Source organism: Thamnophis elegans, chromosome 17 (genome assembly GCF_009769535.1).
Source record: "Thamnophis elegans isolate rThaEle1 chromosome 17, rThaEle1.pri, whole genome shotgun sequence".
In the NCBI taxonomy this organism is placed as follows: Eukaryota; Metazoa; Chordata; class Lepidosauria; order Squamata; family Colubridae; genus Thamnophis; species Thamnophis elegans.
The window spans coordinates 1,077,233-1,099,532 of record NC_045557.1 but is presented as its reverse complement, the minus strand read 5'-3'; the positions used below and the strand labels follow the sequence as shown (position 1 = coordinate 1,099,532).

Below are 22,300 nucleotides of genomic sequence, written 5' to 3'. Positions count from 1 at the left end.
GGGTGTCTCCCGGCCTCACTCAGGCAGCTGCCTCTTCTGCCCTTAGCAGCCCTGGCCATTAGGAAGAGCAGGTCTCCAGGGAAGGGCTGGGCAAAGCCTCCAGCCGCAGGGACAGTCTATCAGAGTTTCTGGGGATAGGCAAAGGAGAAAGGGCTGAGCTGTGCTAGATCCACCAGCCCCATGGCCTCTTGGCCTCTGCACAGGGCCCTGGCAGGCTCTCCTTGCAGACCCTATTCTGTGGGGGAGGGGGAGGGAGCTTGGGCAGAATTCACCCTAGGGGGAGGGGGCTGAGCCCCCGCCCTTCCCTCTTCTAAAGGCCACTTAAGGAAATTGGGGGTCTGTGCAATGCCAAGGCTCCAAGAGGAAGATTCAAGAGCTTTAAATCCCCACCTTATGGCCAGAGTGGGGGGGGGGCGCGGGGGTCTTTGCCAACTGCATATCTTCTTCTACTCTTTTGAGCTCTGCTTCTCTCCAGAGGTCAGAGGTGAGGGAGGTTTTTCCAAACATTCTTTTCTGAAGTTGAGGAGAAAGTGGCTTTTGCAGATCATTTGTGGGGTGGGTGGGGGCCTCCCCCCCCAAGGGGAGCCTGGGAAGGGGTGCAGCCGCAGCATTGAGGCCTTGGGAGGCACCAAGCAGACCCAGAGGCCCCACCACCACCAGTCCCGGCATGGCTGCCCCCTCCTCAGGGAAGACTTTGCAAGCCTCTCTCAAGGATGTCCTTTGGGGGGGCTCTTAGCTCCAAAAGGGGATCCCCGATGTGATGCCCACTTGGTTGCCTCGCCACCCTGGTATCCAGCCCAGCTCTTATCCTGCCCTGACCCTCAGCTGCTGGTCTGCCCTGACCCTCAGCTGCTGGTCTGCCCTTCCTGGCTTCCTCCCTTCTGATCGGGGTCTCCCCTGCTTTAAAGGGGGGTCTTGACCTGATTGCCTGGAGCGCAAGTCCACATGGGAAGAAGGAGGAACAGTTGACTTCTGTGGAAGAAGCAAGAGGGAGGGAGGGCCCTTTGCTGCTGGTCCTGGGGTGCCTGAGCCCCCCCTCCCTCCCTCCCTGCTGGTTCCTTCCCTGGCAATGGCTACCAGGGGATTAGAGCTAACTACTCTTCCTAAAGATTCCCCTAATTGCTTGGCTTAGCTCAGGTTTTATCATCAAAGCAGCCCTTATTTCCTCTCTAGCCTGCTTTTCTTTTTATTATCTCTTAATTAATCACTCTGGCGTTCACACTTAGAGGATAATTAGAGTCCCTGGAGCCCTGGAGCTCATCTTCATAACCTCTGGCTCTGAGGAGCTGGGGAGAGGGAGGGAGGGAGGGAGGGAGGGAGGGAGGGGGGATGGGAAGCAGAAGAAGCCCTACCTTGGGCCCCTCCTCCGGGGGCCCCCGCCTGGGCAGTCTCCTCCAGAGCAAGGGAGCTTGGCAGGCCCCCTTGTTCCCCTGGACAAGGAAGTGGGGCTTGGATCAGCAGGTGTCCCTTTCTGGGCTGGCTTTGAAGGCGAGCCTGCAAACCACACCAAGGGGCCAATGCCCGGCCCTTTCCTAAAGGAGGGGGCATTTGGGCAGCTGTGGAAAAGACAGGCCACTCCTTCCCCAAGGGGTTTCAAGAGTTGCCCCGCGGGGTCTGTTTCATCTTGCGCCTTTCCCAGGAATCCCGGGACCTCCTGGGGCCAAGAGGGCAGGGCCCCTTCCTCAAACTACAGTTCCCATGATTCTCTGGGGAAAGCCCCGGGGGGGGGGGGTTAAAAGGCAGAGCTGGAAGAAGATACTCGGAGGGCGTTTCTTCCCTAAAGGCTGGCTGGGGGTGGGGGCTGAGCCCAATTGGGGTTCCTGCTGAGATGGGGCAGGTTAATCAGATGGGCTGCCTGGCAATAACCGGTTAGAGGGGGGGGTCCTGCTTAGTGCCTCGGAGTCCCTCAAGCTTCGGCTGCAAAACGTCCTTCCCTCCTTCCCGCCCTCCCATGTTTACTCAAAGCAAATGGTGCCTGCCTGTTGGGAGGGGGCTTAAAGACGGCCCCCATGCCTGAAATATTTAGGGTCTCCTGGGAGTCCAGATGGGGATGTTTGTGTACACAGGAGGAGGGGGAGGGGAGATGAGCGAGGGGGGGGCATTGTTTTGCCAGCTAGAAGCCACAAGGAGCCTGGAAAGAAAAGAGGCAGCTGAAATATCACTATCCAACTTTTATTGCAAAATTGGAGAACAGTTGTACGCCTGGAGGTGTTTCCATAGAAACACCAAAGAAAGGGAGATGGGGACTGTGTGGTGTGTGTGTGTGTGAGGGAGGGGGAGAGAAAGAGAGAGAAAGAGAGAGTGAGAGAGAGAGAGAGAGAGAGAGAGAGATTGGAGGCAACAACCCAATCAGAGTAAATGCTTCAAGGGTTGAACAAAAAACCCATTCAGAGATAATTAAGTAAGAGGAGCCTTATCAAGGGAGCCACTCCTGAATGCCAGCCTCCTCCCTCCTCCCCAGGAGCAGAGGCAAAAGTCACTCTGGTGATGAAGATGAAGATGGGCCCCTCCCTCCTTGAAACCAGAGGCCAGCCAGCTGATCGGTCAGGCCAACTGCCTCCCCCCCCCCTGGCCTCTCCCCCCTTGCTGAGCTGCTGGTGTGGCCCTTGGTGGCCCTGTTGAATAGGCTGGCTGAACACCCTCCCCCCCCCTTTATGGCAAGGATGGGGGAATCTGCTGCTTCAGGGTCTGGTTCCAAAGTTGCCCTTTTCTGATCCTGGTCAGTTTCATTTAGGGGAACTGGAGCCCTTTGAAGTTTTGGTTTTGCCCTAAAGAAGTTGCCTTTGGTCTTGGTAACAAAAGGAGGGCCTGGATTGCTTGCAAACAGGGGGGGGGGGTCCCAGCCGGCAGAGAGGGGGCCTCGGCCACATCTGGGACAAGGTGGCATAAAGGGTGCCCAGGGAGGAGGTGGGATGAAGTCCTCCTCCTCCTCCTCCTCGCAGTGGCTGAATCGGAGCTGCCTTGTGAGGAGTCTCGAGGTGCCAAGGAGGACGGGCATGGCCTGGGCAGTCCAGGGCAGGTCCAGGAGCCCTGGGAAGCCTCGCAAAGTGCTGACCTCCTTGGGCTGCAGCCAACTGTCAGGACGGCTGTGCAGACCAAGGGGAAGGCGGCCAGGAGGGCTGGTTCGAAGGTTAACTGGCCAAGCTTTGCACATCCCTCCCACGACATCGGGAGGAAGGAGACGCCGCTGCCTTCCTCCCTGCGCAAGTTACCACTTGACCCTGCGGGGCCTTGTGTCAACCTGCCTGGATTCCGCGTTGCCTCCCCCTCCGAAAGAGACACCCAGCAACCTCTGCTGCACGCTGGGCCAGGATGCCTCCCGTCCCCCCGCTGGGCTGGGGCCCAAAGCAGGCTGGGCTCCGTAGTCCCGCCTGCTCCTGCCTCGCCTGCTGCTTCCCTGGGCCAAGAAGGGGGAGGGGGAGTGCGCTCGCTCTGCTGCCGCTGCTGCTGGGGGGGGGGGTGTTTCCCTTCTCCAAACTCCCGGCCCAGGTGAGCAGCCGATGTGGTAAAGGCGGCCAGTGCCAACTTGTTGGTTGGCTCCCTTGGCGTCTGAGTTTCCACACGGAGCTTCCTGGGGACGGAGGAGCTGAGCAGCCGGACGGGAGGGAGATGTGGCGGAGGAGGCTTTGGGCTGCCTCCCCCCCCCCTCTAATGCATCTGCCCGACAGGCCCAGGAGGAGCCTCAGGCTCTGTGCTGCCCAGGGAAGAGTCTCCTGGGTGGCCCCCAGGAGGTCCCACCCTTGGGAGGGAGGCTTTGAGGTTGGACAAAAGAAGGGCCCCCTCCGCTCAGCCTCTCCTACCCCTCTGCAGCCAACCAGATGCTGGCGGTGCCCCTGTTTACCCTCCTGAACTCCTGCTAGAGGCAGGGTCTTGCTGCCCTTGTGGGCCTCAGCCAGGGTCCTTCCTCCTCCTCCTCCTCCTCCTCCTCCTCCCCCCTTGGGGAACTGTTTGGTGGGCAAAGACCCTCACAGCCGGTCAGAGGAGGCAGGGAGGGGCAGTCCAAGGGCTCCCCCTCCTCCTGTTCTTCAGCGGCCCCTCCTCTGACCAGGGGAGCCAGGCCAAGGGAGGCCCTTCCAGCAGCAGCCGCTGGAAGGCCAGAGGCTCCCTCCCCTCCCCCACGGCTCCTCCTGCCTCTTCTCCTCTCTCTCTCTCTCTCTCTCTCTCTTTCTCCCGCCTGGCAGGAAATGCTTCACATTCCGGGCTTGTGGAATCACTGCAGTGTTGCAACCACAAGAGCCAGCAGAGGCAGAGAGAGGGGAGAGAGGGGGGGAAGGCCCGGCTCTCCTCTCCCCAGGCCCCCCCTCCCAGGGCTCCCAAGCAGCACTGTGGGGAGAAGCCCCTTCTGCACATTCAGGGGGCCCTGCTGGGCTGCCTGAGGGGGAGCCCCCCCCGCCATGAGGGGCCTGGAGGTGGGAGGGGTTTGCTGGCCCCCCCACCTGGCCTGGAAATGCAGGACCTGTCCCAGGTGTGGCAGAAGCCCCGGCATCTCCCTGGCTCCGGGCTGAAGGAAGCCCCCCTCCCCCAGAGAGCCGGCATGGGGGGCAGTGGCTTCCTGGGCTTCCGGGAGCCCCCAGCCAGGGGGAGTGCAGGGCTCCAGGGCCAGCCTCAGGCTCCCAGGGCTGTGGGGATGAGTTGGTGGTCCGTCTCTCTCTCTGGAAAGCTCTCTGGGGACTGCTGGGGGGGGGCATTGCCAACCCAGCCCGGCTGGAGGGGGGCGGAGGGCGTAATGGGTTCCATATGGGCCCAACTCCCTTCCAAAGCCTCTTGTGCCTAGAAACGCAGGGACTTCTTTGGCTGAGGGAGGGGGAGGGGGCCTGCTGAAGGCTCCCCCTCGGAGGGAGGGAAATGTGCCAAGCAATGTTTTGCAGCAGCCCTTTCAAGTTGCCCCCCCCCCCGCCTTTCTCCTGGCTCCCGAGATGATGCTGGCCGTCTTCAAGGCCAAGCAGGCTGGGGAAGGAGCCTCCTTGCATTCCTCCTTGTCCACGAAGGGGGGGGGGGAGCCAAGGTTGCAGCGGAAGGCTGGCAGAAGAGGGAGGCTTGGGGTGCAGCCAGCAGAGGCTGAGAGCGGAATGGGGTGCCAAAGAATTGGGGGGGGTTTCTCTGCTTCGCTTCAGCTGCCGTGGGGCTGGGGGGGGACGGACAGAAGGACAAGGTTGGGGCAAAGCTCTGCCTGTGGCATGCAAGGAGAGCTGGGCAGCGCCTGCGGGAGGAGGGAGGCTGGGCCCTTCTGCCCCAAGAGGGTTTCCCCCGTTCTGTGCAGGGCAGGAGCTGGGCGGGCGCAGGAGGGCAAGCGGGGCTGGTGGCCAGTCAGAAGGCGAACTGGGTTTCTTTCCTCTCCCGTCCGTGGTGGGCTGGAAAGGCAACAGCTGCCCTCCGTCCGAGGGGCCTCTCCACCCGCCAGCTTTCCCTTTGCAGAGCCAGAGGCCTTATCAATCAGGCGGAGGAGGAGGAGGAGGAGGAGGAGGAGGAAGGGACCCGGTTCCAATCTGCTCAGCCCGGCTGGAAGGACTGCCCAGCTCCCCTCCGCAGCATCTGCTGGAGCCGGGAAGGATAATTCCGCTGCTAAAAGACCCTCATTAAGTCTCCCGCCGTCAGAGCAAGGCAGGCGGGAAGCAGCTTGATGGACGGCTGCCAGCGTCTCCCTTAATGACTGCCGATTCGTCCCTCTTTTTTCAGGAAGGGGGGGGGAAGAGATCTTAATTAGCCATTGTTCTTAACAGGGATATTATACAAATTAATTAAACTTCAGCTAATAAACAAGCCCCCTTAGCATTCCCAAGAGCCGTGGGGACGGAGATTTCTGCCAGAAACCAAGCAAAATAAGAGGGACCCCTCCCCTCCCCCAGTCCCCAAACCCCAGGGCTTTTTCCAACCCATTTCACCCTTCAAAAACGTGGATGGGGGACATTTAAGCCAGGAAACTACAGTTCCCGTCATTCACCTCCTGGTCCTAATTTTCAGCAAGCACAGCTTAGAGGGTGCAGTTTGCAAGACCGCTGATGTGGGTGGTGGTGGGTGGGCGACCGACAGTGGGGGCAGCTTCGCCCTGCTCCGGTCAGCAGAGGCCCACAGAAAGGCGGCTTTGAGGCACGGAGGGTGGTGGCCTTCCGTGATGACGTCATTGGGCAACCTCTGCTGGGCTTGGACCAGTTTTGGGCCACGGCTTCCCCATCTGGAGCCTGCCCTCTGGCCTCCCCGGGCCCCTCAGGGCGGAGGGAACGCCCGTCCCTCGGCCAGAACAGCCAGCAGCCTCATTCCACAGGCAGGGATCCAAGGGCTTAAATGATCACTATTGGGCAGAACAGCCGCTTGTCTGGTTGCGCATCCCCCCCCGCCCCGACTGACCAGCCCTGCCAGGCAGAGCCCCATTCCCAGCCAGCCCCCCCCCCCCCCCCGACCTGCCCTTCTGCTTCCTACCAGCCTTGGGGCTTTGTGTCTGCGGGGCAGCCATGCTGTGTGTGTGAAATGCTGCTGTGCAACTGTGCGAGGCCCAACGTGCCTCCCCCTCTTCCTCCTCCACGGCCTTCCTCACCTTGCCCCCAGCCAGAGAGGTGGCGAGAAAGACTTGCAGCCCCTCTGCCATTCCCACCGTGCCCTGGGATGCCCCTTTAGAGCCAGAAAGTTTTCCTCGCCAACCTTCACCTTTGTCCTTCTGAACGGGAGAACGGGGGAACCAAACGGCTGCTTCCTTTGGCTCCGGCTGAGCAGAATCCCCTCCTCTTAAGGGCTGGAGTTATTTTCCACGGTGGGGTCTGGGTGAGGGAATGCTCCAGGTGGGTGGGGAAAAGGGGCCGCAGTCCTCACTTCTTGGACTTCTTAAAAGCTTTGTGTTTGCTCAAGAGTGAGATAAGCTCTGACAATAGAAAGGCAGATATTAAACATTTACATGCACCGAGTGGGTTAATGAAATATTAACTTTAATACGACGGGTACTAATCATGCTTCTGAGAGTCAGGTCTTGTGCTGCCCATGGGCACGGAGGGGGCATGGACTTCATTCTTCCTAAACGTGCCCCTTCATAAAGCCCCCCCCCCCAGGGCAGGGCCTCTCCTCTCCTGCTCTCTGGAATGTGGGATTTCCTTGCCTGGAAGGAGCTCCTCAAAGGGTCTCCAGTCTGGTTCTGGGCAGGAGCCCTTTTGGGGCAGTCCCTGCTCCCTTCTAGGGGTTCCAGCCGGGCAGGCGCAATGGGGCAAGATCAGTGCTGGAGGGGGAGGAAGGCCAGGCAGCCCCTCCCTCGGCAGCCGTCCTTAGCAATGGCTTTCGGGGCAGCTGCTACTCTTGGGGTTCAGGGGACGTCGGAGCCCTGGAAAGAGGGCAGGAGAGGATTCCTCCGTGGGGTCCTGTATGTGGAGACCCTCCCGGTCTCTGGCCCAGAGGAGCCGGGGGGGGGGGGGGCTGCCCTCTGCAGCCTCCCAGGGCTTCCCGGCCAAAGGGGAGCTGCCTTGTGTCGGTCTCCCCTCCTGAGTCTCCCTTCGAGCCTCCCGTGGGAAACAGAGGGCGGCTTATGCTGGCATCCAGGCCAGGATGGACGATTAGAGATTTCCAGCAAGGCAACGGCAGCGCTTACGTTTCCCATCTTGCCAAGAATAAAAGAAGAGCTAAACTAAAGCGGGTGGAGGGATTGGAGGAGAAATAATGACCTGGAAATTAACTTCCCTGGTGGCTGGGTTTTTCCTCCACCAGGGTGCCTGCTTGCCAGGCTCTGCCTCCCCCTGCCCACTCTTCTTGGGAGAGCCATGAAGGAGGAGGAGGAGGAGGAGGAGGAGGAGGAGGAGCAGCCAATCGAAATCGGGGTGCAGCCGCTGCTGCTGCTGCCCCCAGGCGAGTTCCGAGTGGGAATAACGTTCCGCAGCCTTTAATGGGGCTGGAGATGCTCTGTTGCTTGAAGCCTCCCTGGTCTCCAACAACACGGATGCAGGCGAGGGAGGAGGAGGAGGAGGGGGGGGGCATCCTCCGCATGGGCCTCAGAGGTGGGGTTGGGGCAGGAAGCCCTGCTTGGAAATTGCCAGGAGTCGGGCAGGCCAGTTGAAGGAGCCAACAGGGGCTATGGGGTCCTTCCCTTTCTTGCTGTAGCGCCTTTTCTGAAAGTCCCAGAAACCCACCTTGAGGAGGGTCTCGGCTGCTGGTTCCTGGGTGGGGAGTTGAAGGGCTCCTCCCCCCACCCCCCTCTGCTGACCCCCCTGGGCAGCCTGGCCTTCAGGGCCTCCGCGGAGGAAACCTCCTTTGCTCTGAGCATCTGAATAGGATGGCAACAGGAGGCGGCGGATGGGGGGGGGATGATGGGGCCTGTAGTCCAAACGTCTTTGCCTTTGGAGAGTCACTCGGGAGGGGGGGTTACCTAACCGAGGAGGGGACCTGCTCATCCATTTCCAGCCTTGCAGGGCCGATCTCTGGGCGACCATAAAAACAGGCAATTTTCACTTCCACTGCCGTCCTGTTTCTTTCCAAGCTGTTAGCCCATAAATCAGAGGAGCCTTTGGGGCGTTTGGGAAATCTGGGGAGGCCTCTGGAAGAAAATCAATATTTGAAGCAGCTTCCCTCCGAAGGGGAGGCGTGGAGGAGCACCATCCAGCTCCCGTAACCGACCAGCGGGCAGAGCCAGGAAAGGCCTCCTCTGCCCACCCTCCCCTGGCTGCTCTGCCCACTCCTGGGGGTCTTTCGGCAGGCAAAACGGCTTCAGTTGCCCCCACCCTGCCAGGGGAAATGGCCCTGGATGGTCCCAGCTGCTGCTCTGAAGGGTTCAGATGCCCTTGGAGGATTCTACTCCCCAAGCCCCGCTGTGTCCCCCCCACCCCGACCCACCACATGCCCCCTGCCCCGCTTTGGCCTCCCTCCAATTGCTTTCCTGGCCCCAAAGAGAGAGCCCGTCCTCCCACCTGCCCGTGTGAAGGGCTGCACCAGGGCTTCTTCCCCTGCCTTGGATTTGGCAGCTCCCGTCAGAGTGCCCGGGGGGGGCTCTTCTGCTCCCCCCCCCAGACCTTCTGCACCTGGGGGTCCCCTGGCTGCCCTCCTGCCCTCCTGGCCATTGGGCCACCTGCCGTGAAGCTTGGCTGCTGGGGGAGAGCCCAGGAGGGAGAGATTTGGGGGTCTGAATGGGAACCGGCTGGTGGGGGGGGGGGGAGAAAGAGCTTGCGGAAGCTGACCTACTTTTCCACCGGAGCTGCTGGCTACCTGCAAGGAAAGATGGGTGGGGGGAGGCGAGCAGGCCAGCAATGGGGAGAGCTCCTCCCCATTGCACCTAATGGGCAGACCCCGTTACAGAAATGAGCCCCCCCCCCCCCCGGCACCCTACTGCTAAGAGGGCAGCTGTCAACCCATAAGTCCCGAGTCTCTCTGGGTGACCATTTCTCTTTTCCTCTTTGTAGGGGCCGATGGGGGTCTTTTGCTGCCCCTCTTCCCCTAGGAATTCTTCATGGGAGAGGAGGAAAAGAGGGTCCCCCCTCTTTTATTTCCTCCTTGGCTTCAGCCTTCCCACCTGGCAAATGGGGGGGTGGGGCTGGTGGGAGTGTCTGTGCTCTGGGCCTACCCTGCAGGGCTCTTGTTAGGGAGAAAGCTGGAGCAGGTTACCAAGGACCAGAGAGGCAGCCCCTTCCTCCCCCAGCAGCCCCCTTTGTCTTTCTGCCTGGCTGATCAGGAGGATTAAACAGCCCCAGGGGAAGGGGGGAAGGGTTTCGGGGGGGGGGGTGCGACGGAGCCAGGCAGATGGAAACCCTCTGAACTGGGGGGGGGGTGTTTGCCCTGCCTCCCTCCACTCCAGGGAGCCCCCAAGCGGAGGGGCCCCTGAGGCTCCTGGGGGCACAGCTGGGGGAGGGGAGGGGGCATGAGGGGAGGGAGCTCTGCCAGGCAGGGGGGGGGGGAATGTTCCAGCTGCTCTGGCCACCGAGGGGCTCGCAAGATAATTGGATTCCTTGGGCCTCTGATTTATAAAAGGAAATGAAGTGGGAGGGAGGGCGGAAAAATTCTCTCACCAGCGAAAGAAAGAAAGAAAGAAAGAAAGAAAGAAAGAAAGGAGACAAGAATTGCAGATTCCAGCACAGCGGAGAGGCACTTAACCCCTCCTCTCCCAGCTTGAGCTCAGGCAGCTGGGCTTCCCGCGCATGGGGCAGAACAAAGGGGCTCAGGGCTTGGAGCTGCACCCCTGCTGAGGTTTGGGGGAGGGCTGGGAGCCCCCCCCCCCATTTTCAGAGATTCCTCCAAAGCTGCACTGTTTCTGGGCTTGGAGTGAAGAATTGAAGGGTTTCTGTGAAAGGCTTTTAAAAACGGGGAGAGGTGGGTGTGGGGCCCAGAGGTCTCTTCCAGGAGGGGGGCTTTGGGGGAGCCCATGAAGTTGGCAGCATTATTCCAGAAAGGGGGAGCTGAGCAGGGCAGCCTTTGGGAACTGAAGAGACCAAAATTTGTTTTTTTTTAATGTTTCTCAAGAGAGACACAAACCGGGATCTTGTAAGTTTGGGATGCTGGTAAACAACTCGGTTTCTTCTCATTGACCTGGATCAAACTTCCCCCCTGAGCCTGCCTTGCCCCACTTGCCCTCTTTGGGGCGGGGAGTTGGTGCCTTATTTGGGAGCCCCAGGTAATTTCCCAACCACCGGCTCTTCTGCATGGAGCATCCGGAAAAATCAATCTTGCACTTGGCCCAGATTTTATGTCAACATTCAAAGGTGTTTTAGCTGCAGCTTCTCATCTGCCAAATTAAATGTGGGGGACGGGGCCCCCTGGGTGTTGGCAGGTGCTTCTCTGGAGGCGCCCTCGAAGCAGGAGAAAGTTTCCAGCCAGCCTTTCTCTGGGCCCCTCCGGGCTCCGAGGCTTTCTTGGGACGACCAAGGCGGCTGAGCAGAGTTAAGCAATGTGGGGGGTGGGCTGGGAGAGTGCCCCCCCCTTGGGAAGAAGCAGGTCTCCATGGGCTCTTCTGCCTCTGGCAAGGGCTGGACACACCCACTCCCAATTTGAGAGGCAGGCTGTGCCCAACTTTCCCAGGGGCCAAGGCTTCCGTGGGGACCCCAAAGGGCAGGGAAAAGGAAGGAGCTTCCTTGGATCCAGTCTTTGCCATCCCTTTGATCTTGGGCCTTTTGGGGTGTTGCAGCTGCTGCTTTATGCTCGGTGTCTCAGATCCTGGCTTAATGCTGGCTTGATCCATCTCCCCAGCCAAGCCCCAGATTCCTCGGCTGCTGCCCATCGGAGGTTTATCTGCTCAGCTGCCTTTCCCCTCCTCTGCCTCCCTCTGTTTCTCCAGACAAATGGAGCTGTTTGCTGCAAGGCAGTAATGCTATTCATTAGTTTTAGGGGCTCTTCCCTGCCCCCCCCCTCCCCGGCTCTCCTCCAGGCACAGCGGTTCTATTCCTGTCTTTGTGCGCTGAAAACAGTGTAATTTGTTCGGAGTTGGGGAGGACTTCATATATTGCTTTTTGAAGCCTGAGGTTGGATGGAGCTTTTTAATAATCCTCATAATAATTCTGATAATGATAATGTTATTTATTAGGTGGAAAATATTTGGGAAACTTTGAGCAGGGAAAATAAGAGTCAATTTCCTTGTGTCAACCCAGGGCTGTATTTATAGCTCCTCTTGACATCATTTTAATTGAAATTTTTCCTTATGTTTTCTCTGGACTAATTACGGTTCCCTCCTGCACACCCAGCAAGGCCAGAAATTTTCTCTCCCCCTTTCGGCTCTCCATCCTCTCCTCCTCCTCGGTGGTGGGGTGGGTGGATGCTCCTGCAGAGGGCTTGGGAGGGGGGCTTCCTTCTCTTTTAATTGATTGGGGTGATGAGGCTGGCAGAAGTTTGATGAATGCCCCTTCATTAGCTGTCTCTTCCAATTACTCCCCGCACCTCCTGGCAGATCACCGGGCTCCCCTTGGGCCTGGCGGTTGTGTGGAAGAGGACGCAGGCCCAGCTGCACTTGGGGATTGGGAGGGGGGGTGAGGGGTTGCCCCCACCCTCCCCAGAAGAAGGCCTGGGGGGCCCAGTGGATGAAGAGTAGAAGCATCAGAGGCCAGACTTGTGGAGAGAGCTGGAGCTGAGCTGCTCTCTGCTCCCCCCAAAATGGGGCTGTGTGACAGACAGACAGACAGACACACACACGGATGGACGGACACATGGAAGGAGCAGTGGCAGATGGGTCCCAAAGAATTTGTCTCCTTCAGGCTGGAGAAAAATTGAACCCTGCAGGAAGTTAGTTGCGGGGCTGCTGGAGGGCAGAGAGAGGAAGAGGGAGAGCTGGGAAGCAGTGGGGGCTTCTCCCTCCCAACCTCCCCCCACCCCCAAGCCAAGGACAGCCTCTGCCGGTCAGAGGCAGCAACCACGAACCACAACCAGGCCAGCCTTGGCTCCAGGAGCTGTTAGTGGCAGCAGCAGCAGCCGCCTATCCCAAGAGCCCCCAGCCAGCGCCTGCATCCCCACAGCCTCCTTGGCTCTGCTAGTACGGGGGGGCTGGGGGTGGCCCGGAGGACGGTGGGAAGCCTGGAGTTCTGTGGGTCGTTGCCTGAAGGGTTTTCCCCTCTGGACCTTTGGGCTTCCCGCAGGCGATGCTGGCCGGGGTGGGGCCTCTGGGGCAGGCAGGAGGCAGCTGCCCCCCCCCCATGAGCCAAGCTGCCCCTTGCCCCCCCCCCACGGCTCCTCTTTCCCACTGGGAGGGGGTCGGAGGAAGTGGGGAGGGGTCTCCTCCTGCTGCCTCTGCACCCGGCTGGGCTCCTTCCCTCCTTTTCTGCCAGGAGGTCGGACGCTGATTGAGTCTGACGTCCAGCAAAGGTGTTTTCCGCTCGTTCAGATGCGAGGAGCCCCGTCTTGTGGCGGTGGAATAATCAAGGTGGAATATTTGATCGGGGCAGCAAATGAGGTGCTAAATTTGTTGTGAGATTGGTGTCAAAAGCAATCGTGGCCTTTGCTTCTGCGGGAGAGACGGGGAAATGAGAACTGGCCAGGAGGGCACCGTTTGGACAGAGAGAGCGGCCACAGACACCCCCCACCCAGCTTGCCAGGAGGGGCTTTGACTTGGGGCTGCCCCACACAAAGCACACGTCCCAGGACGCCCGGAGCACCAAGACCCCGCCGGACCCTCGTGGGGCACCTGCCCAAGGGAGGCCTGGGGAAAAGGCAGGGGACCTTCTCTCTCAAAAACTGCCCCTGGGGAGTGCTGGGGGGGGGGAGAAGTGAGATCCGTGGTTTGCCATCTTCTCCCACCAGCCCCCTTCTGCCCCTCCCAGCCCTTCTTCGGTTGGCAGCATTTGCCCTTTGAGCCAAGAGTTCCCACCTCTGTAACCCTCACATATTGGTGGCTTTGATCCGAGCACCTTTCGAGTATTTACTCTGCTTCTTCGTCTCCAGGCTTTTGAATTGACCCGCATTGCCCCCTTCTTCCCAGCTGGGGATTAACATACTGGAGCTGCAGGCGCCCCAAAGCCTTTGCCCTACTGGCCCCCTCCGAGGCCCAGGGAAGACAGGCAGCCCGGCGTCAGCCCCGGCCACGCGCAGCCCCTGCCAGCCTGGGCTCCCCTCCCTCCGTCTCCGCCTGGCTGTGCAGCTCGGGGGCTTCCTGGAGGGAGGGAGGGCAGGCAAGGGGGTTGCCAGAGGCATGAAGAGACGAGGGGTGTCTGGTTCTCCCCCTTGAGTTCTCTGCAGGGGTGATTATGGTCGGGACAGCCAAGTGGCCTACACTGCAGGGTGCTTCTCTGGGTGAAGATGAGTGCCGGGCTTTCAAGTGTCCCATCCTCGAGGCCAGAGGGCGCCCCCCCCCCCCAGGCACCCCCCCCCCCGAGGCCTCCCATTCAGAGGCTGAGATGCCCAGCGAGATCTGGCTGGCAAAGTCCCAGGATTGAGAATCCTTCCAGGGCAACTGATAGTTCCCCCCCCCTCTTCCCCCCCCCCCATTTGAATGCCCTGGAGTAGAGATTGGACAACCCATTTCAAGTTGGTCTTAAGCCACAATGTGGCCGCTTTGTTTTTAGTTTAATGTCTGGATCAGCCACTGTGGCTTGTAAAGTGTGATTTAGGGCTCCCCGTTCCATGTGAATGCTGCCAGCTTCTCTCCCTTCGCCAGCAGACCAGGCAAAGCGGGATGTGCCAACCAGGTCAGCATTTGAGGGGAGAGAGGCTGGCAGGCGTCCCCCTCGCTTACCTCCCCTGACCTCGCCTGGGGGGCTTGTGGGGGCCCCCAATCACGGGAGTCTCTCCTTGAGCCTTGGGGCTGAAGGAAAGCGAGCTGGGGGGAGGCTCTGGGGGTCCCTTCTGGGCAGGAGCCTAAGAGAAGGGCCCTCTGTGGGCGTCACTTTCCTATTGCCCACAAGGGCCGCTCTGGCTCAGTTCTCCTTTTTTTGGGGGGGGAGGTGTTTGCGGGGGGGGGGGGGACTTCAGGGTGCCTGTCAGACAGACGCAGGCAGAGAGGCTCCCCTGGCACACAACGGGTAACGGCTCCGACGTGAACTTTGATGTTGCCAGATCTTGATGTCTGGCTGCTGCTCTCCTGCCTGTCAGAACCCCCCCCTCCTCTTTCCGTTCCCCAGACCGAAGAAATTTGTTCCCCGTCAATTATCTGGCATCCCTGTGTTTCTCTCCTTCGCTGCTTTGAAGAGGCTGCCTTGTTTCCTCTCTTTGAGGCTGGAGAAATGCTTTTGGCGGAGGGAGTGGGCTGAAGGGGGGGCAGGGGAGTGCGGGGAGGGGTATCCCCTGCCAGGATGCCGGGGAGGCTTTGCAGCAGAGGGGCAGACCCCCCCCCCCAGTGCTGCCTAACCTCCTCATGACTGGGGGGGAGGGGGGCTCAAGGAGGCAAGGGGGGAGCAGTTTGTTCCGTTCCTGGCTGCCCGTCCTTCCTTCCTTCGCCAGGTTCACGCATTGCCACCTCTTCTGTGCCCAAGCAAGGGCAGTTCCCCCTCGTCTCACCCCCCCCCCATCTCCAGAATGCCCAGGGCAGCCATGGGTTTCGCCGCATGATCCTTGGAGGTGCCCAATGCACGGGAGGAAGGCAGAGCAGCTCTGGGGGGAGAAAGGGGGCTCTTGCAAACATTTTGTCTCCATGCACAAATGGTTCCTTGTGACGTCGTCTGCTGGCATTTCCCCCCTTCCCGGCTCAACAATCAATAGGACTGCAGTGTTTTCTCTTATCTGGAGAGGAGTGACAGCAGCCTCAAATGAAGTCTCTCTGCGGTGCCTGCTTATCACGGCTGTCGCCTCCTCCGAGCCGCTCGGGGGGCTGGCACGAGGGGGCCGCTCTGCCTCGCTGGCTCTGCGCACCGTGTCCAGGGAGAGGCACGGCGATCCTGCCAGCATCCAGGAAATAACGCCACCCTGCCATTTCTAAGCAGCCCTGCAAGTGCCCATTCCTGTTGTGTCTTCGTTGCCCTTTATAAAAGTCTTTATACGGTGGGTGGGGAAGGGCACCGGTGCTGGCCGAGGGCCCAGCCTTTGTGGAGCTGCCTCCAGTCGGTTTGGCTTCCCTCCTGAGGAAGGGAGAGGGGATGCCCAAGGGAGCCTCTGCCTTGGGGGCTCCGTCTAGGCTTTGGCCGCCCAGGGCAAAGGATGCCTTGCGTGTTGGCATCCCTAGTTAAGCATGTTGCAGTCAAACTCTTTACTGTTTCTGGTGGCTGAATTGATTTAAAGCTGGGCCCGGAATTGGGAGGCATTCAGCGTGTTTTGGGTGTCAGAAAGTGCCTCCTGCGTCATTGTGCACCCCCCCCCCGTTTCACTCTCCCACGTTTTCTGGGTTCTCTGGGGCTGCAAGAGGAGACCCTGGCTGTTTAATCCATTGACTGGGTGGGGGGGGGACCCATCTTTTTGAAAATCCAATGCGGAAGGAAACACCAATGAATTAGGTGGCACATTTTTAAGGTTAATGATTATTTCACCAAATCCTTCAGAGGAGTGAAGGCTCCCCCAGGCGGCAGGAACAGGTGGCAGAGAGGTATTCCAGTTTAGGGGGGGGAGAGGAGAGCAATACTGCTTGGGGGGGGGGCTTCCTCCCGGCCCCCCCTGCTCCACAGCTTGAGTTGCTGCCCTGAAGCCCTGAGGGAGGAAAACGCCTCTCCTGCCCAGGCCTTTCGCCTCCTGTGCCGGCTGCCCTGGTCCACCTCGTCCTGGGCAGTGGGAGCTGCAGCTGCCTCTCTTGCTGCTTGCCCTCCTCATCCTCTCTCCGGAGGACTGTCACCCTTCATGGCGGTTCTGCGGATCCAATTCCCGTGAATTGTTGCATTAGACCAGTCCGAAAGGACTCACCCCGCCGCCTTCTCCCCCTCCCCTCAGTCCTGCAGACCCGCTTCCTGGAGGAACCGGAGGACCAGACGGTGGTGGCCGGGCAGAAGGTGGTGCTGTCCTGCGTGGTGCTCAACTACTCTGGGATCGTGCAGTGGACCAAAGATGGCCTGGCCCTGGGAATGGGACAAGGCCTCAAAGGTGAGGTCCTCTGCTCCTGGGGGGGGGGGGTCTTCCCGGGGCATCTTCCCCACCCACCACAGGGCCCCATCTCGGAAAACGCCAGCTCCCCCTTCCCAGCATCAGCCAGCCTCCTTCCAGGCTCCTCCGCTCCATGCAGCCCAGAAGTGCCTCCGTTCCAGCGCGGAGGATGAAACCCCCCCCCCCCCGATTCATCTGCCGCCTCTTATTAATTAATGTGGCAGTTTCCCGTGATTTTCTATTCTGCAGACGTCTCCCTCGCCTGCTTTCATTCCTCACAAGTCATCATCCACCGTTTAAGACACTCGAATTTTACACCAAGGTGACCCAACTCAATGCAGGAGAAAAAGCTGCTCTGGGGGGGGGGGTTGGCGTGGCTGCTGCGCTCCTTGCCTGTGTTTCTCGGGGTGGGGTCGTGTGCTGGGGGGGGGCTATTGACCCCCTCATCTCTTGGCCACTGGGAAGAGCGCCCTGCCCCCCACTTGGTTGGGGGGGGGCAGGCCTCTCCTTGCAAACGCCCTAAGGACCAAACTTCCCTTCTGCCGTTGACTGAGGCGGCCGGGGTGACCCTCAGCCCAAATCCTGCGGAGGGTGCAGGGGGGGGGGTGTCCCCCAGATCCGTAGTGGAGACAGGACTGCCCTGGAGACCCCAATACTCAGGGAGGGCCCTCCTGCAGGCCAATCCTGCAGAGTTTGCAAGTGGGCAGCCTGAGGCTTTGCACAGCCTCACCAAGTCCAGGCAGGGCAGGCCGAGCAGGAGGAAGGGCAGTGCCAGCTGGGCACCAGGCCCTGCTCTCTGCTCTGCTCCCGCTCACCCGCCTCTCCCTTCTCAGCCTGGCCACGCTACCGGATCATCGGGGTAACAGATTCCGGCCAGTTCAATCTGGAGGTCACCGACGCGGAGCTCTCCGACGATGCCTTGTATGAATGCCAGGCCACGGAAGCTGCCCTGCGATCGCGGCGTGCCAAGTTGACAGTCCTCAGTGAGTGTTTGGGGGAGGGGTGGTTCCCTCCTGGAAAAACATGGCTGGAGCCCCAGCAAAGTGGTGCCCCCTCTCCTCCTGCTGCCCCCCTGCCCCACATTCTGGAGTTGCCTCCCACCGATCCCTTGTTGGTGACCAGGGGGACTCCGGGGGGGGGCGACTGCTTTCTTTCCCAGATGCTTCGGTGCTTCCTAAACAGTGTGAGGAATGGGGGGGGTGCCTGCTGTCTCCCCGCTTTTCCCACTGGGGACTGGAGGGTCTGCACAACTGTTGGGCCCCCAAACCAGCCAGGCTCTTGTCCAGGATCTGGGCTGTGAGGCTTCCCCTCTCTGCTTCCCTGCCAGTTCCCCCTGAAGACCCCATGATTGACGGGGGCCCCGAGATCTTGCTCCGCGCCGGCACACCACACAACCTCACCTGCCGGGCACAGAACGCCAAGCCTGCGGCCACCATCCTCTGGTTCCGCGATGGGCTGCCACAATCTGAGGCTGCCACTGCCACGGTAGGCCAGGTGACGTTGGCGGGAGGGCCGCTTGGGGTCCGCAGGTGTTGTGAGGAAAGTGCCCCTGCAGACACGATTGAGGGGCCAGAACCGGCCACGGAAGCCATGTGGGGTCTCAGGCCTCTCGGACTGCAACTCCCCTAATTCCCAGCCAGCGTCTCTCGAGCGTTTGGAGGCGTTGCTGGTTTCAGCCTCCGTGCCTGGAGCACCGTGTGCGAAGGGCGAATCCTGCTCGGCTGCAAATGGGTTTCTCTCCACTCCCTCTTTCCTCCTGGGAGCGCTTCCCCTCCCCCGCCAATTCTTAATCTCACTTCTCTCCACCAAAATCCGGAATAACCTTCCCACTGGCACGGCTGTTGGCCTCCTCGCTCTGCCGAGGCCGTTTTTCGCTCATTAATCCCCAAGCAGTTTATGGTGCGTTGACATTAATTTGGGCAACCTCATTGGGCATTTAATAGGCATGGCTGAAACGTTTTGGTTCCAGGCTAATTTGGAAGCGATGATTGGTGCAATTACCCTCCGGATTCGGGGCAGGGCACAGGAAGGGCTGCTGCCACCGGAGCAAAATTCCTCTGCTTCTCTGTTAACAAAAGGCGGTGGGGCTGCTTCAGTTCCCGCACCCTGTGCAGGAGTCTCTCCTAGGGACGCCGGGGGGGGGGAAGATTCTGGGGTCCTTCATGTGTTATTCACCAGAGTGCAACGCCCCCCCCCCTCCTGAGTGCAGGGAGGGAACCTGCATATGGATCAGCCCTTCTGGCCGGGGAGAGCCGCGGTCCCAGTCCTGAGGGCTCCCCTTGGCCCCCGTCTTCCCAGCCTCTCCGCTTCTGTTGCCTCTGCAGGAAGTCTTAATGGATGGGAAGAGAGAGACCACCATCAGCCAGCTGCTCATCACGCCCACCGACCTGGACATCGGGCGAGTCTATGTATGCCGTTGCAGCAACGATGCCATCCCTGCGGGCAAGGAGGCCTCCATCACGCTCAACGTTCACCGTAAGGAGACCCTCCGGGGGGGGGCAAAAGGGCCCCTTGGGTCAGGAGGGGCCCTTCCTGGAGAAAGGGGAGGAGCGCAGCTGATTGGCTGGCTTGGGGGGTCTGGGAACAATTGGAAGAGAAGAGGCGGCAAAGGGTCCTCGTTGGAGCTGGTCAATATTTGGGCTTCCGAGTTCACCCTGGGGGGGGAGGATGAGCGGCTGGTGCGACAGCCTAGCTGTGGACCCCTTGGCAAAGCTTGGCAAAAGAGGATGCCAGCAGCCTTTGCAGGGAGGTGCCCAGGAGGAGCTGGCTGGGGGTCAAGAAATCTGGGGATGCTCCGTGATGAAAGCAGAGAGGCAGCCATCGGCCACACGCCTGTTAACCCCCCTCCTGCCTGGCAGATCCTCCCACGGTGACGCTGTCCATTCAGCCACAGACGGTGCAGGAAGGAGAAAGAGTCACCTTCACCTGCTTGGCCAACGCCAATCCGGAGATCAAAGGCTACAGGTGAGCCGGGCACTGGTTGGGTGGAAATGATGGAGGGAGGTTCCTCCGACTCCCCGAAGTCTTGGCCCGGTGGGACATCTTCCTCCAACCCTGCCAGGTGGGCGAAAGGCGGGACGATTATTGAGGATGCCAAGGAGAGCAAATACGAGACGCAGGTGGACTACACCTTCTTCACGGAGCCCGTCTCTTGCGAAGTGCGCAACGACGTGGGCAGCACCAACGTCAGCACCCTGGTGGACGTCCATTGTGAGTGGGGGGCCCGGCTAGCAAGGCCGAGACAAGAAAGGGCAGCCTCTCTGGGGAAGCCAGGCCTCCTCCCTGAAGCCCCCCCCCCTTTCATCCCCCTGGGCCCCTGGTCTCCCCTTTGAGGGGAAAGGGGGGCTCCCATGGCACCTCTTGCCTTGCTCTCCCCTGCTAGTCGCTCCTCGGATTGTGGTGGATCCAAAGCCTCTGACCACTGATATTGGCTCGGACGTCACCTTGACCTGCGTGTGGACCGGGAACCCCCCGCTGACCCTCACCTGGGCCAAGAAGGAATCCAACATGGTGCGTTCCCTCCTTGCCCCAGACGACCACATTGGGGGTGGGGGGGCAACTCTTTCTTAGAAGCAGTTCCAACTTGAGATGGGGGCTGCACCCATGTCTTGATTGGGGTCTCAGGAGGGAGGGAGGGAGGGAAGGTGCTGCCCCATGAGGGACCCCCTCTTTGCGCCCCCAGATCCTCGGCAACAGCAACCAGCTGCACATCAAGTCTGTCAAGCAGTCGGACGCTGGGCTGTACATCTGCAAGGCCATCGTGCCACGGATCGGGGTGGGCGAGCGCGAAGTGGCCCTCCATGTCAACGGTGAGTGAAAGCAGGGGCACCCCTCACCCACGGGGCTCTCTGGGCCTTCACACAGGGACTCCCCCCCCCAGGGATGAGCGGAGGCTGCTGACCACCTCAGCTGCCCCTTCTGGGCCGTGGTCCCTCTCTCCCTCCTAACCCCTTTCCTGTCCTCACCTCTGGCTGTTTTCCCAGGTCCTCCCATCATCTCCAGCAATTCCGTCCAGTACGCTGTGCGGGGCGACCGAGGAAAAGTGGAATGCTTCATTGGGAGCACACCCCTTCCCGACCGAATCGTGAGTCTCCATTAGAGATCCTGGCTCGGAGCGTCCTGAGGGACCTGGCAGGAGGCCCGGCTGGCTGGCTGGCTGGCGGGTGGGCGGACAGAGGCCAAGGCTCTCTCCTCTTCTCCCTGGAAGGCCTGGGGCTGGAAGGAGAACATCTTGGAGACGGGCACCTTGGAGCGCTATACCGTCGAGCGGAGCAACACAAGGGACGGGGTGCTCTCCACCCTCACCATCAACAACGTCATGGAGGTGGATTTCCAGACACGCTACAACTGCACCGCCTGGAATGCCTTCGGTCCACAGACGGCCATCATTCAGCTGGAGGAGAAAGGTGGGCAGGCAGGAGGGGCAGCTGCAAGCCCAGGGAGGGCCGCTCCCCAGCTTCCACCTGCAGCAGCCGCCCTTGTGCCCCAGGAAAGACCAGGAGGGGGAGGAGGGGCGTGCAAATTCAGCAGTCCTCTGCCCATGCCGGTCCCACATAACGTCCAGCCCTCTGATGCTACTGCCGGGTGAGAAGGCAACCCTCGATTCAGACATAGCCCGGGGGTTCCTCTCGGCCTTCCCTCAACGGGGCTGGGGCTGCCCCTCTGTACTTGCTCTGCCCCCCCCCCTCCCCACAAGGACTCAGGCGCAGAGGGACAAAGCCAGCGTGTAGAAGCTGGATCGGCCCTTGGAGGGAGCCTCATCTTGCCCCCCATTGCTTCCCGCCCTCCCTTTCGCAGAGGTCCTGCCAGTGGGCATCATTGCTGGGGCCACCATTGCAGCTGGTATCTTGCTCACCTTCTGCTTCATCGCTCTGGGATGTTTCCTCTACCGACGTCGCAAAGGGAGTGAGTGTCTGGTGCGCGTAATCGGGGCCTGATCTGCTTCACAGAGAGCCAAGCGGGGGCAGCGGTTGTCACAGGGCAGCCAAGGGGTATTTATTGAGCGTCATGCTGCTCCTAGCTGGGAAGGCTCTGCTTACTTGTTTGGACGAAACTCGGCTCCTGTGCCCCCTTTGTTTTCTCCGGTTGCCTTTCCGGGCTGAGCCCAGGGAGCAGCGGCTGTTTCCTGGGCTCCAAAGTGGCCCTTTCCTGGGCACATCGAATGAGTCCTCTTTCATTCTGCTGGGGACATTGGTCAGGCGCTCCTCCTCCTCCTCCTCCTCCTCCTCCTCCTCCAGTCCCCGGAGGGAAACGTTGCTTAGTGCCGGTGGCTCAGCCCGAGAAATCCCTGGGCTTCTCCTTCTGCCAGGAACTGAAGATGGGACAAATTTTCTCTCCTGTCCAGGCCGGAAAGATGTGACCCTGCGAAAGCTGGACATCAAAGTGGAGACGGTCAACCGGGAGCCCCTGACGCTGCACACCGACCGCGAGGAGGACACGGCCAGCGTCTCCACCGCAACGCGGGTCATGAAAGCCATTTACTCGGTGAGGGGCCTTCACAGCCGGCTCCTTCACCCCAAAAGCCCGAGGGGGGACCTGCCATTCCTTCTCTGACCCAATTGCCGGCTGGGTCAGAAGCAGCGGTGGAATCCAAATGCTTTCACTGCCGGCTCTGTGGGCGTGGCTTGGTGGGCGTGGCAGGGGAAGGATACTGCAAAATCCCTCCCCACTCGGGGGCCAGTTCTCCAAAATACTCAAAATTTCCGGTTCTCCAGAACCTGCTGAATTTCAGCCCTGGCCAGAAGGCGCCCAAGTCATGTCTCCGCCCTCTTGAAATTATGGCTCAGATGGGGGAGACGGCGGGGTGTGTGTGTGTTGGTGGTGGGAATGTCTGGAGGGTTGTGGGTCAGAGCTGGGGGAAGCGTCCGCCAGGGAGAGAGAGGTCAAGGGGGGCAAAGAGCCATGGGGAGCCGCTGGCCTAGGA

At 60.4% G+C, this 22,300-nt stretch overlaps 1 protein-coding gene across 1 annotated transcript in view; it reads left to right on the top strand.

The window, feature by feature from the left end:
• KIRREL1 (kirre like nephrin family adhesion molecule 1) overlaps positions 1–22,300 on the top strand; it is a 28,689-nt gene that overhangs the window by 2,970 nt on the left and 3,419 nt on the right. Inside the window, exons 2-13 of the mRNA XM_032233859.1 lie at positions 16,228–16,377; positions 17,211–17,360; positions 17,705–17,862; positions 18,702–18,852; positions 19,236–19,341; positions 19,439–19,587; positions 19,760–19,887; positions 20,060–20,186; positions 20,361–20,461; positions 20,585–20,783; positions 21,175–21,282; positions 21,722–21,861. Of these exons, the coding sequence (XP_032089750.1) occupies positions 16,228–16,377; positions 17,211–17,360; positions 17,705–17,862; positions 18,702–18,852; positions 19,236–19,341; positions 19,439–19,587; positions 19,760–19,887; positions 20,060–20,186; positions 20,361–20,461; positions 20,585–20,783; positions 21,175–21,282; positions 21,722–21,861 (1,667 nt within the window). The remainder of the gene's footprint in view (positions 1–16,227; positions 16,378–17,210; positions 17,361–17,704; positions 17,863–18,701; positions 18,853–19,235; positions 19,342–19,438; positions 19,588–19,759; positions 19,888–20,059; positions 20,187–20,360; positions 20,462–20,584; positions 20,784–21,174; positions 21,283–21,721; positions 21,862–22,300) is intronic.